General features: G+C 36.2%; 1 protein-coding gene across 1 annotated transcript; it reads right to left on the bottom strand.

The window, feature by feature from the left end:
• Nucleotides 1-1414: 1414 nt before the first annotated feature.
• Nucleotides 1415-2164, bottom strand: PLEKHF2 (pleckstrin homology and FYVE domain containing 2). The gene has a single exon (XM_065895655.1). The coding sequence runs from the start codon at nucleotides 2162-2164 to the stop codon at nucleotides 1415-1417; it is 750 nt and encodes a 249-aa protein (XP_065751727.1).
• Between the last annotated feature and the right edge of the window lie 13038 nt (nucleotides 2165-15202).

Raw genomic sequence — 15202 nt, 5'->3', positions numbered from 1 at the left:
ATTTTTCATATTTGAAAGACTACAGTTATTTGCAGCATACAAATGGAGAGAGTAGTGCAAAATGCATCAAGTTTTATATGATAAATATACTTTCAACCTAATGGCTGCCTCAAAAGCAAAGAGTGAAAAATTACCTCTTCTTAAAAGCAATCTAGACTGACTCAATAAAGTTCACAATTTAGAAAGATCAATTGCTACTCTATTTCCATAGATTGCAAAATGATTTCAGAAACAGATTAAACATACAACTGTTTTACAAAAATAGAAATATTGTTTGGGACTTTACAAAACTTTATAAAATATAACACTATATTTGTAAATTCAAGATAGTTTCACACTGAAAGAGAAAATACTTCCACAGATATGAAATCTAGTCAAACTTAACTGGTCTCTCTTGACCATTCTCATACATTATTTCTTCCAAATCTTCAACCTAAGTAGATCTGTGCTCTAGCATGAGGTTTTTTTTAAGAGATTGTTTCATTTCAAGAAGTTGTATAAGATTTTTCATTCTAGAAACAATGTTAAAGCAGATGAATTTATACCTAAAAATATGTCTTACTAAAAGTAGCAATAATGCAATGACAATTTGTATTTGATAAATTTCAAACCAAATTCCCCAGAATGACAATTATAATTTGATACCTACAAAAAGTAAAAATATACAATAATCACAACTATTTTATGGAAAAATATTCATATAGAATAAAGAACCTCTAAATTTAGTTATTCGTAGCTGTCAAATGAGAAGTATTTTCTAATTACACCCATTTATAACATTCATTTTATACCTCAAAGAGCACCAGTGTATTTTTAAAACAAACTAGAAAGTGAGACGGTAGGGGCTTATTACATGCAACAGTGCTATTATGATAAGGCACCACCTGGTATATGAAAAAGCCAAACAAAGTATTTCCAAAGCATGTATTTCTGTTACTGGTGTCTTAACCTTTAGATAGGATGGTTAGAAAAAAGCTAATAACATTATTAACTGACCACATCACACTCCTTTCTCCATCATTCTTTGCTTTTAGTTTTTCCATATAACAGAACATATAATAAACAACAGTGTAGTACATGTTAACTAAACATCTTTTCCCAACCATTCAAGAAAATAGTCTAGAATTAAAACAAGAATAAGAAACCAAAACTTTATCTGATATATTCGCAACAGTCTATCCCTGTAGAAGAATAGGGAGCTGGGGGAGGTGAGGAGAGAGTGGCAGCAGCAGTCGGGGCTGGGGGATGGTAACAGGACCTATTTTCTATAGAATATATTGAGGCACATAGGTTATAAGTTTCTCAGGCAAATTCATGGCTAGAGCAAAACGGACAGAAAGCTCAGGATTTTACATTCCCCCCAGAGCTGATTTCTCAGTTAGTCACATCTGATTAAATATTTCAAAATACGCCTTTAGTCACTGCTATCATCATCGTCATCATCGTCAGATACATCATTTAAAGTAGACTTCAATGACTGACTATAAGAGTCCGATCTAGTAGGCTGGCACGTGGCCATGTCCCCAGTAGAAAGCAGGTCATAGCAGAAGTCACAAATCCTCACAGGCTTAGAGGACTGGCTGGGAAGAAGAAATCTCTTTTCAGAGCAGGGCCCACAGACAACAAAACCACATTTGCGGCAGTGGTGACGACGATTAACAGGTGTGAATTTTGCTTTCTGACAACGCATACATACAGTTGCCTCAGAGTCAGGAACCCAGACAGCAGCATGTTCATTACTGGGTGTCTTTCCACTTTTGGAGAGCAAATCAGTAACACATTTATTTATGTGATTCATCCATTCTGATTTCTCAGTGGCAGTGGCAGCATAAACTGCAAACGATTTAGTTGGTGTCTTGATCAGCCATCCATTCCTCAAGTCTCCCTCATCTTTGATAGAATCAATTGTGACATTTTCCAGGGGAATAATATGTTGCTTGTTATACTTCTTCTTCTGGATGACAATATTGCCATATACAAGAATATCATTAAATAAGAAAAACTGCCTTGCTTTAGGCTTTTTTCTGCACAACTTAGTCAATACTCCTTCTCCAATAAGAACCCGTCCAGGTATAGTTAAGGGTTGGCCAGCTGCTCCGAAACAGTTTTCTACTATATTTATACGTCTAGTATTTGCTTCACTGTTTGCCAAGCGATCCACCATCTTTTGCTAATAGCCTTAAAAAAGAGAAAGAGAGAAATCAGCACACAGAAATTATAAATTCATATAAGTTAAAAAAAGTATACAATCTAAATTTAATCTAACAAATCATTACTGCTACCCAAAGGCAAAATTCCCCTAAGATAAGTATACCAAAAGAGCTAACATCTCCCAATTTTTATAATCATCAAAAACATTTATTAACCATCTCCATATAGTATCATTAGCAGGTATTTATAAAAGTATAAACTTCTTACAGACATAAAACAACAAATAATTAGAAAATGAATATAAGCCATCAGCTACATGAAATTTAATCTCAGAGGGATTCTGAACAAGGCGGCCAAATAAGAGAAACAACTATGATTTTTCCAGTAGGCTCTATTACCATTGAGCTAAAGCCTCAATCCTCTCACCTGGATTACCAGAATCGTTTCCCAACACACCTTACTGCCTTAGGTCTTGCCCCTTAAATCAATCTTCAGGCAGTGATCTCTCAAATGCAAATCTGACCACACCATTACTCAAGATTATTCCCCTTAACCTATAAAATGCAGAATCTTTAACATGGCATTTAAGGCCCTTCATTATCTGGTTCTTGCTTATCTTCCCAGACTCATCATAAGTCACTCTTTACCTCCAATGTTATGTTCTAAGAAAACCCTACCACTTGTAGTCCATTTCAATCATACGTATCTTCTCTCATGCTCTTGTATCCTTTACTATTTACTACCCTCAGCTAACTCTTATCATCCTTCAAGACTCAGTTTAGTTTATCACACCTACTCCAAGAAGTCTTCCTTAAACTCTGTTAGACTAAACACCTTCCTCTGTGCTCTTCATATTCCCTGTACCTTCTGGACTCACTCTTACCGAAGGATTGAAATCTGTCTTCTCCATAGGCTGCAATGGAACCTAAAAGGCAGAGACCATCTGATATCTATCTTTGAACCACACACTGTCTGGCATAGTAAAAGTGCTCAAAAAGGTTGACAAGAACATCTTGGCAATGTGCAAAAAACCCACATTCATCTAGTCTTAAATGATCAAAGATTTAATCTCTAGATCCAATATTGACTTCACTCAAGTCCCAGAGTTGTACCTATTTCAGACCACTAACCCAACAATACCATACTATAACCAAATCATATCAGAAAGGAGAGGAGCATTTAAAGAGTAAGAGCATAGTTTAAGTTCCAGTATTCAGCTCACAAACTGATGAGACTGTAACCCTTCTTGGCCTCCATTATAAAGGATACAACAATTCTGATTATTCCTGAATTCTGTCTCTCCCCTAATCCTGGGTCCTTATAAAGCCCTCTTGCCTTCCACAAGGGTGGACTCTGCCCTGAAAGTTGTTCCCAAAAATTAATATGACAACACATGGCTCTGAAGTGTGATGGCCTCTCTTTCTAATTAGGGCAAATCTGCCAGCCAATTAAAAGTCTACTGCCCTATGCACAAGTGCATCACAGAAGAGAAAATTTAAAAAGTAAACATGAAAAGAGGCTCAACCTCATTCATAAATAAATGAATAAAACATTAGGATATGTTTTCATTCATCAGATTAACAAAAATTTTAATAATTTCTTAAGATGCAGTAATACTGAGGATATAGGGAAACAGGTACCCTCATACACTACAGAAAATATGTGTACCCACTGATCCAGGCACTCAAAAGATATGTACAAGTATATTCAACACAGCACTGTCTGTAACAGAAAAAAACACTGGAAAAGCTCCAACTGTTCATCAAGAGGAACTGGTTGAACAATTTATGATACACCCTTAATAATATGCTAGATATCTGTTAAGAATATGACAGATCTAAATACAGTGATATAGGAAAATGCTCAAAATATTGATATCTAGGTGGGGAGAGTTGGACCTAATGATCTCATTTTTGTTTCAAATACATACCAAATTTCATCAAATCTAAGATGCTATTGATTTTAAGACACAGCCTCATTTTATGTGCTATTGAGAAAGAAAAATGCTGCCAATTAAATCATGGCAAACTCTTGATTATATGACATTCCAATTTTAGAGACATAAAATACAGTAAAACATGTTCATCTTTAGACTCAACGAAATATGGTGTAAGAGCATAATATTAGACACTAGTAAGTATGTAAAATTAGAAAACTATATACCATAATATCAAGAATGGTTATTTATCTCTGGGAAGTACAATTATGGATAACTTTTCATACTTTACATGATAGTCAAACATTCAACAAGTGTTTGTTAGGCACTGATCTGGGTACAGGACAAAATAATAAACAACACAGGCAAGGTCCCTGCTCTTCAAGGCTTACATCCTAGTTGGGGAGGAGGCAAACAGAAAACAATCGAGACCCAAGTAATAATAACATTGTAAGTTTTTAAAGTGATTTTTTAAAAAATCCACTGGGACTACTCAGACTGGATGGTCAGGGTATCTAAAGTGGTATCTTTTCAGCTGATAGGGCAGAACCAGATATATGCATACATGAGGGACGAGGATGAGGGAGAATATTCCAGACAAAAGGAAAAACTACAAAGGTCCTAAGGCAAGAAGTATGTTGGCACCTGTGGAAAACTGAAAGTATCTATTTATTCCCACCTGAATCAATTACTGATTCTACTCATTATACATTTATTAATCAGCTCATTTGCAATGCAAACAGGTTTCCTATTATTGCTACTACTGGAATTAATACCACCACAAATTTGTGCAGTGTTTTTCACATTTATTATCTTCTGATTTTAACTGTCTCAAACTGCTGTGAAGTTTTAATCTCCCAAAGAATCATCTAGTAATATTAGCTGAAATGTGAGCTGAAGGAGAAACTAAGGCACAAATAGAGAGATTCAGGCAGAACGGCCTGGAATTAACTCTACTCACTGGGACCCCAAGCAAGAGCTGAGCACTTCACATGTATTACTGTATTTCCTACCCAGGGCAACCTTACGATAGATATGCACTATTAGCTCCAGTTTATAGATGAGCAAACTGACATAAAGGAGTTAAGTACCATGCCCAAGGCTGTCACAGAACTGAGGCTCAAAGCTGATTCCTCCATGCTGTTACCAGTGTATTATGGCACACTGATTATTCCTTAAGGCTCCACTAACTCTATATATAAGAACTAAGAAAGCTATTCCTAACCTCTGGACCTTCACCGCAAACCTTAAAAATACTGAAGATAAAAGAATGCTAATTTGAGCAAATAACCTGAAAGGTAAGTCATCATGATTTATTTAGCCAGTCTTCTGATAATGTTTCACTGTTCAAATTCTGTAATACATTAAGCCTGAATGAATCCCTGTTCATAAATCTTTCCCCCTGTTTAAATATGATGCAACAAAAGTGAAGTGTGGGGCATGTTTTGTGTCTGTGTGTGCGGTATGCGGGCCTCTCACTGTTGTGTCCTCTCCCGTTGCGGAGCACAGGCCTCAGATGCGCAGGCTCAGTGGCCATGGCTCATGGGCCCAGCCCGCACCGGGGCACGAACCCGTGTCCCCTGCATCGGCAGGCGGACTCTCAAACACTGCGCCACCAAGGGAAGCCCAAGTTTGGGGCATTAACTGGTATTTGGCTGGAGCAAACAGCTTTCAAAGTTTGACAGTGACGCTGATAAGAAATATATTTCATACTGCAATGTTACAAACAATATACAATTCTATGAATGATGTATTCTAGCATCTTCATTTATTTTAATGATAGTTGCAGCCCACTTGACTTCAGCAATGGATTGTGACCTATATTTGAACATCAGTGAGCACAAAGAACTTAAGGCCTTTAGCCTTAAGCAATCCTTTCCATTATCCCTGCTGGTCCTAAAATGTTTTCAGTATGTGTCTGACAAGATAAAGAAAGGAAGCACTGACTCTGAAACCCCAGGAATACACAAATGCCCCCCACACACACACACGAGAAAGAGATGGTGGGGGCACAAAAGGGAGGGGCTGAGAGAAGGGAGATTAATCAAAAATGAAATCAAAGTACCACCATTAGCTGGATTACTTCCAGACACTCCAAAGCAAGGCTCTTAATAAACTGGATTTAGGGCATTACCCTTTAGCCCAGGGCCTAAACAGGACCCTTTACTTTCCTCCAAAGTCCAAATCCAAATCTACTACCTGTACAGTGAGGTGCCCCAAGCAGTAAGAACTCTCAAAGACTTCTATGAGAGTATTAGAATACAAGAATACTGGGGCTAGCCAAGGAGTAAGTCCCTGGCATATCTGCATGAAAAGAAGCAGAAGACGACTATAAAATGTGGCCCAATTGGACTTCTGTCTACTTTTCTTAGGAAGGAATATCAGTGAATACAGTAAGAGCTAGGAAGAATGCTTCCCCATCTTCTGGAAGAGATGACTTCTTTAGCATAGATTCCAAGAAGCAAAATTACTGGGTCAAAAGGCACTAATGTTTAAAGCTCTTGCTACCTTTTACAAAATTTCCATTCTGAAAGGTAACACCAATTTACCAAGTTGCACAATGACTATATCCATCCCACCTTGTTTCACACAGAGTATTTTCCTTTAAAAATTTCAGCAAATAGATTTTTTTAAATGGTATCTCATTTTTATTCATTTTTTACTTCTCTTTTATTATTTTTGTTTATTCAATAACTTTATTGAACACTTTCTAAACGCCAGATATTATCCTTTTCCTCTCAGAGCTCAGAGTATAGTGGAGGAGAAAGACAGTAAGTAAGTAAACCAATAGGTGATTCCAAAAGGTGAAGTGCAATGAAGGAAATCAGCAGTGTGCCAAGATATAGGGAAAAACTCATTTACTGAGTATTTCAAAAGGACTTCACTGAGGTGGTGCTACACACTGGGTCTTAAAGGATGAGGAGTCAGCCTTGCAAAGGAACTAATACTATGGACAAAGGTCCTAAAACAGGAAAGAACAGTACTTTCAATTAAACTGAATATTTTATTTCATAGCTACCTCGCGAGACCAGCTACTTTCTAATGTGTTTAGTAACTTGTATTTCTACACTCATATATTTAGGTTATTAATCTATATGAGTATATTACACATAAAGCCTATTAACCCAGTTATTTCATTGCTTTTCCTAGTATATTAAGCTGTAATTTTGTTTATGGTGTTTGACACAAAAGGAGTTTTATTTCTTAAGTAATTACACTTACAGATATTTTCCTTTGTAATTTTTTTCCCAATGACTGACTCCTAAGTTTCCCTTATCCAGATATCGGATGCACCTATTTATTATTCTCTATGGTTTAGGTTTTACATTTAATTCTTTTATCCACCTGAAATTTATTCTGTCATAGGTAAAAACCCTTTTTCCTTTTCAAATATTTGCATTCTCAAGGAGCTAACTGCTGCAGAATCACCAAATACTGTGTGACCTCAGATTTCCTCACTTATAAATGGAAATAATAATAGCAGCTATATCGGGGGAGGATTAAATGAGATAATGCATACAAAATGTTCAGCAAGTAGTCAACATGTGGTAGCTATTATTTACTGGTATTAATAATCTAATCTACTGCTTTATGACACTCTATTATATTAAATTTTTATATAGTATTATAACACTGCTTCTGGGCTGTCTGGTCTAATCCATTAACCTGTTTTATAATTCTTTTGTCAGTACCATGCACCTGGTAAAACTAGACTATTTCCTATTACTTAACCTTTTAAATGTTTCACCTAATCTCTTCTGCTTATTTGTCCAGATGACATCTACTTAGAACAGTGTTTCCCAACCTTAGTTGCCTGGAACCACAGGGAAACTCTTAACCTTTAGTATACCATAAAAAAATAGCCATCCCAATTTACTCTCTGAGTCCAAAATACCCTTTTTATTTACTTTTAATATTTTAAGCCATTTTATAACTAATTTACAGAAACAAGAATAAACGAATAGTAAAAAACAATAACTTTAAGAACAATCTTTATAAAAACTGAAACACAGCAAATTTCTTATTCTACATTCCTGTTACTGAAGGTATGTAGATACAAAAGTATAGTATCCTTTAAATGCAACTAACTGCTCATAAGTTGTCATGCATGAATCTATAATATTTCCATTTCTGTTTTTAGGAATATTGTTTACTAATTAATTCTGAGTTTGAGAAAACTCATCTAGAAAATCATCAACTGAAGGCTCATTGTCTAGATTTCACTTATAATGTTTCACCATCATTATTAGTTTAAGTGTTGCTGTTTCTTTGCACTCACCCTGTGACTTGTCTAATAGTTCTGAAATGTCTAGCTTTGCTCATGTTTTTCTTTGTCATTAGATGAAAAATGAAAAAAATCTACATTCTCAAATATGCTAAATGAAAGCTTAAAATAAAAAGACTAAGGATATCTCCAAACTGCTTTCGTATCTTTTTGAAAGATGATACAATACTTTGGTTAATGTAATAATAAAACTGAAAAATGGTGCAATAGTGGTGATTTATTTTATCACTGCATCATCCTTCCAGGCAATTACATCACTTCTATTTTCTTCTTTTTGGTTAAATAATTCCTAAGAAAATAAAATAGTAAAATGCTTCAAGATATAGGAAAAACAAGATCACTCACTAAAATCCTATAATATACCTTAGATTTACACATGTCCAATGAACCCATATGGTAATAACAAGCTATGTTTTTTAATACATAAATTTCCTTTTTGTTTTGAAAATCTCTAAGAAATAACAAAATATCAATCACTACAAATAATTAGAACTGCTTAAAATATCAATAGAAACTCAAAATACAAAACTGAGACCAATAGGTTGTGATGATAGATATTAAAGGTTAAGAAATACTGATATCTAGATCCCTCCCTCCAGGATGTTCTGATTTTACTGGTCTGGCCTGGGTACTGGGACACTTTAAAGTTCCTCAGGTAATTCCACTGTGCAGCTAAGGTTTAGAACCATTTCCAATTACAATAAATAAGTGAAAAAAATAGAGACCAAATCCACTGAAATTTTGGTGAATTCATATTACACTTGTAGTGTTCCTAGCAGGTTGATACTATCTCTTCCCAAGGTTTCAAATCTTGTTTAATGGCCCAGTAATTTTGTACATTTCTTCTCACAAGATTGTTACATTACTTAAATTCAAGTATCTCCTATCTTTTGTTGATATTTTGAATCTAGTCTCTTTTCCACATTATATTTTCTAATTCATTACGACTACTGATAAGAAAACTACTAATATATCTGTTAGTTTCATCCCACATCCAGCCACTTCAGAGAACTCTACACATGCAACAGTTTTCCAACTGATTTCCTTCAGAGAACTCTACACATGCAACAGTTTTCCAACTGATTTCCTGTCTTCTTTTCCAACAAATGGTGTCTGGCAGCCTTAATTCATAGTTGAAAATGTAAGAACCACAGGAAAAGCATACCAAAAACAAAACAAAGAAACACTCTTAACTTTTATAAAGACAGCTTTATATACCAATTTTTAAAAATTAAACCATCCAAATTTCAAGTTATCTCCTTCACAACTGTAGACAAGAACTACATTTGCATCGTCCAAGTTCCACACTAGTCTTTTGGTAACATCTTGTTTCTAAAGTTAATATGTTCTTCAATGGAGTGTCTACCACCTGTTAAAAATGTAATACTAGAAGAGGCAAAAACTCTTTTTAAAAAAGAGTCAGAATGCTATTTACAATTGAGAAGAGAGCCCAACTGTCACAGAATACTATGGCCCAGTTCTTCTTACTGAAAACCAATACTTCTATCTCATCCCTGCAGGTGAGTTTAAAACAAAAAAATCACCTAATTAATTTCTTACACGTACCCAAGACATCTGATATCAGTGAGCTTCAGTATTCAACTCTGCATTATAATGGAAAAAACAATAAACTATGAACCAAAAGACCTGGATTCTAATCTCAGCTCTGGCACTAAATAAGAGATTTCATACAAGCTACCTAACTGCTCTACACACACACACACACACACACACACACACACACACACACACACACACACACACACACACACACACACACACACACACACACCAGCTACCACCTTGAATAAAATAATCTACAAAGCCCTTTCTTGTCTTTAAAATAATGAACTCTGATAGTAGATGGGCCCTGGTTTACTAAGACTAAAAATTAATTTTTAATCAAACTTTTGACTATGTCTTAATATCAATTGATTTTTAAAAATCTGTGTTACTGCTGAATTAAGACTAGAAACTGTAAAAGGAAAAGGAGAAAGAAACAGGAAAGTGGGGAAAGAAGAGATTTTTTTTTTTTTAAAGCAGCAAGAAACTATCAGAGGTACATCCTCCCTGGGCAAATGTGTAGGTATTAGAACAAACTACCCCTCTCTCCTAATGCACCTAGGTCAAATGAACAATTATTCTAAGCACCTACCATATGCAAAGGACAGAGCAGTTTTTACTTTCAAAAGTTCTATAATTTAGTAAGCATAATAATAATCAGGAAATTCTAAAGACTTTCAATAAAATACTAGAAGAATAACACAAAGAAGAAATACTTGAACATTTAGCAAATTAAGTTTGGAATTTTAGAAAATTTAAATATTCTATCAATAAGAATAGACAGTTTTTCCCTCCCCTTTCCACTAGCATTTCTGCCACTGTGGCAAACCAATTATACAGTATGTACTGCAGAAATCAGTAGTGATCAAGGAAACATTCATTTCTTAGATAAGAAAAAAGAAAGGAACAATCTTTTATATTAATTTTAAACTCATAAAGGTGGATTGATAAGAACTGAAACTTCTAAACTTTGAATCACATTTACAGAGAGCCATAGTAATTTGTTTTATATCTCTTGTAGGCACTAAATTTGCCTATTACTGAAAAGTAGACCCAAATGCACTATACTACAGGCTTAACCAAGAAAGGAAAAAGCATTTACTCAACACCTACACGTGCTAGGCACGTCCACATTTTTCTATTTCATTTAATAATCTCAATTTTGTTAAAATGGATAATCATATCCATTTTACAAAAGAGTAAATTAAGTCATGGACTAGTTAAGGAATTTTCCCAGTCGCACAGCCAGTTTTGTAAAAAATGCATGTTCTTTCCATTATACTTTGCTACCTTCAGAAATAAATATTCCAGAAATATTTCACTCATGTGGACCTTATTAGGTATTTGGAGAAAGCCACTGATGACACAAAAATCTTAAAACACATGGTAATAAGTAGAACGTATGCTGAAAATAATTCTTCAAACACTAAAAGGAAGTGAAAAGTAAAGTAATGACTAATTTAGGGTGTTAGTAAACGCAGTTTCACATAGGTTAGGCTTGATAGAGAAACTCACCATGGTATACAAAGAATGACTAAGCCACAGTTTTTTGTTTTTTTTTTTTTCCCCTGTACGCGGGCCTCTCACTGTTGTGGCCTCTCCCGTTGCGGAGCACAGGCTCCGGACGCGCAGGCTCAGCGGCCATGGCTCACGGGCCCAGCCGCTCCACGGCATGTGGGATCTTCCCCAGACCAGGGCACAAATCCGTGTCCCCTGCATCGGCAGGTGGACTCTCAACCACTGAGCCACCGGGGAAGCCCAAGATTTTTAAAAATTAATTTAGAAAACCAGAACAGTCACATTGGGAGTTTAAAAAAAAGGTCTTTAGAAAGAGAAAGAATACGAACCTCAAGCTTGAAACAAGTCCTCTAGTCCTCAGCATTTAAACCATGCCACACAAGGCAAGATTAATATTCTTTAACTACAGCTATGCACAGGGAACTCTCTATTAACAATCAAAGGTTCCCGGGCCAACGGAATTAATTCCAAAATCCTTAACCTGGTATTCAAAGCCCTTCAGTCAAGCCCCAGCCTGCCCAGTCTATCTTTTCAGTTTTACCTCTTTCTGTATGTTCTCTTTGTTATAGTCAAACCAGACTACTAGCTATTCCCAGGTTATGCTCTGAGCTTCCTCTCCTCTACCTGAGCTCAGTATGTCCTTCCCCACTTGCTGTTCTGAAATCTTACCAGTCAGTTCAGTAACCTCATAGGCACATATTGTTTACCTTTAAATCATCATACCATTTTACCTGTACCATTTATGGCACTTATATTCTATTACGTTGTTTTTTGTTTGGTTTTGGTTTTGGCTTTTTTTTTGGCTGCGTTGGGTCTTCGTTGCTGCACGTGGGCTTTTTCTAGTTGGAGGCTACCCTTCGTTGTGGTGCACAGCCTTCTCATTGCGGTGGCTTCTCTTGCTGTGGAGCACAGGCTCTAGGCGCGTGGGCTTCAGTAGTTGTGGCACGCAGGCTTCAGTAGTTGTGGCTCGTGGGCTCTAGAGTGCAGGCTCAGTAGCTGTGGCACATGGGCTTAGTTGCTCTGCGGCATGTGGGATCTTCCCGGACCACGGCTCGAACCTGTGTCCCCTGCATTGGCAGGCGGATTCTTAACCACTGTGCCACCAGGGAAGCCCTCTATTATGTTCTATAAAAACTTGTATACCTGCTTATTCCCAACAGATTTGGAGGTTCCTGAAAAAAAGATCATTTCCTACAACTTCGTATTCCCAACAGCACCTACAAAATTGCTTGCATGTACATGCCATCACTGTGCCCTGAGCAGTTAAATGTAGCAGCAGCTTCTTGACCTTGAGTTTTATGAAAATCAAAGACTTCATTTTTGACATCCATAGTACTAATTTTCACACAAAACAGGAACCACACCCTTCACTAGGCCCACAGATTTTAAATTTACAAGCAAATGTTCTCGTCTATTTAACTATAGTATCTAACTGTGAATTCTAAGTACTGAGCATAGCAGATCCTGTTTTTAAAATCTCAATCTCAAGATAATATATAAAAATGATTTCTTCTCTTACTGAAGAGCACAGCTGTTTAGTTAGCAAATAAAAAATGATGGTGTATGCGTATTTTCAACATCAACAATATTCAGATAAAAAACATCATCATTTCAAAAAGTATTTGTACAGGGGCAGCTGTACAGTGCTGACAGCTGTTAAATCATTGTATAATATTTGAAAAATAAAGCTGGTACCCATCATATCCCTAACAAATTTTCTTTAGTATTTTTCAAAGCAGTTACAATCTACTCACTACGTTCAAGACTTTATGCTTTGTGTTAAAGGGAAAACAAAAATGAACCAGACACTGGGAATTAAGACATGTTCCCACAAGGTTTTAATAAAAAGCACAATGAAATAAATACTATAATAAAAACGTTAAAGCGGTAAGGAAGACCGCAGCAGCTGAACACTTGAAACAGGTTCTGAAAAATACACTGAAAACAGGTTGTGAACTTCAAGAGGCAAAAGCATGATACGTAAAGGCATAAAGTTCTGCAAGTAAAAATGTGTTTTTAAAAAGTTACATGTACAGCTGCAGAAGAGGCTGGAGAAGAGATATTTAGTAGAAAAACGGGAGAAAAAAATAAGACAAGAGATCTTCTTGGTTCCTGAGAGTTCTTTTTGAAGCTCTGGGAAGGAGTGGCCTGATTTGATCTGGATTCTTCTAAGATAACTGTGGAAACAGTGAAAGATTTCAGGAGGAAGAGAATGAAAGGACCCAGCTGAAAAATTATTGCAAAAGTAAAAGGGAAAGTTGAGGAGAGTCTGAAGTTTGCAACAGGAAAAGAAAGAATCAGTAATGTTCAGGATTGCCATAACTAAACTAGATGTGGAAGAGTAAAACTGAAATTAAATCCCTGGGTTTTTAGTCTAAGCAATATGGAAGCTAGTAAAATCAATAATTTTCAATGAATTTCACGTAGCATTTACTGATTACTTACTCCATACAAAGATAGAAGTACTCAAAACTAACAATCTTTGTGAAGGAGGACAGCCATATACCCAAGTTTATACACACAAGTATATATAATTCATGTATTATACATTAGGGTTTGTTTCTATAGGAAAGAGGATAATGGAAGTAACTGATAAGGAAGGAAACACAAAACAAGAAAGTGTTTGGTACTCATATAGTATGCTATGAACTGAGGAATATGATTACCTCAATCTGTGCACTCAAAATCTAAAGGAGCAGAGGAGAAACAAACCAAAAACATAAAATTTTTTTTAACTAAAAAAATAAAAAGAGTGATGAAAATTTAGACCAAAGAGTGTAGTTGGGAGGTTAATTTTGACCAGGGGGAATATTTATGAACAACTCTTGAATGTCTAGAAATTCAAGCTGGGCCTTAGAGCAAAAGTAGTAGGTCAAACTATTTAGGGGAGAGGGAGAGAGAGAGGAGATGATGGTGTACAAATACAATATATTCCCTAGAGAGGAAATAATTGAGTCCAGGCTGAAGGAGGTAGGACGTGGAGAATGTATAGTGGTAAACTAGAAACCTGGCAAGATAGGGAAGAGCCAAAATGCAGAGGAAAGTAAGCATCACACTCAACAGTTTAGACTTCATTGTAGAGGCAATGGGAAGACCAAGGAAAATAGGAAATAGGAAAATATTAATAAGTCCACAGAAGCAGAACGCAGGATGAACTGGAGAGACTACCAAAGAAGCAAAACTGGAGGCAAAAAAAGCAGGAGCATATTACAGTAGTCTCTAAGTGAGAGGTAACAAAAGCCTAAGCCACAAATTTGACAGCAGAAATAAAAAGGGGAAGATGGAAGTAAGAGAGATTACTGAGGTAAGGCAGAAAGGATTTAGGAACCAACTGAATGGGTTTGAAAGTGAGTATAAGACGACTTCAAAGGTTTAAGCATAATCCATTGGGTAGATCAGATGCTAGTTTTGTTTCAGGAGGGGAAGAAATCAGTCTGGGGCATACTTATCTTGAAGTACCTTCAAGGTATACACAAGACAAACATCTGTCAGACAAACAGACACCCCAAGATGAGCAGGGAGCTCCAGGACAGAAAGAGATTTCAGAGTTATCTGTAAAGAGATGATCATTGATGCTGTGGAAGAGAGGAGAGGGCAGAGGACTAAACTTTGGGGAATGCCTAGTTTAGAAAGCAGGAAGAGAGAAAAGGGGAGACAAGAAAGCATAAAGCACCTTTTCAACACGCTTTCACATGTCTCGCAAGTCTCAGAGACTAAATGACCTCATTGTGCCAAAAGGTCACAATAAG

This window comes from Phocoena phocoena, chromosome 17 (genome assembly GCF_963924675.1).
Source record: "Phocoena phocoena chromosome 17, mPhoPho1.1, whole genome shotgun sequence".
NCBI classification, from domain to species: Eukaryota; Metazoa; Chordata; class Mammalia; order Artiodactyla; family Phocoenidae; genus Phocoena; species Phocoena phocoena.
This window is presented reverse-complemented; position numbering and strand designations above follow the sequence as displayed.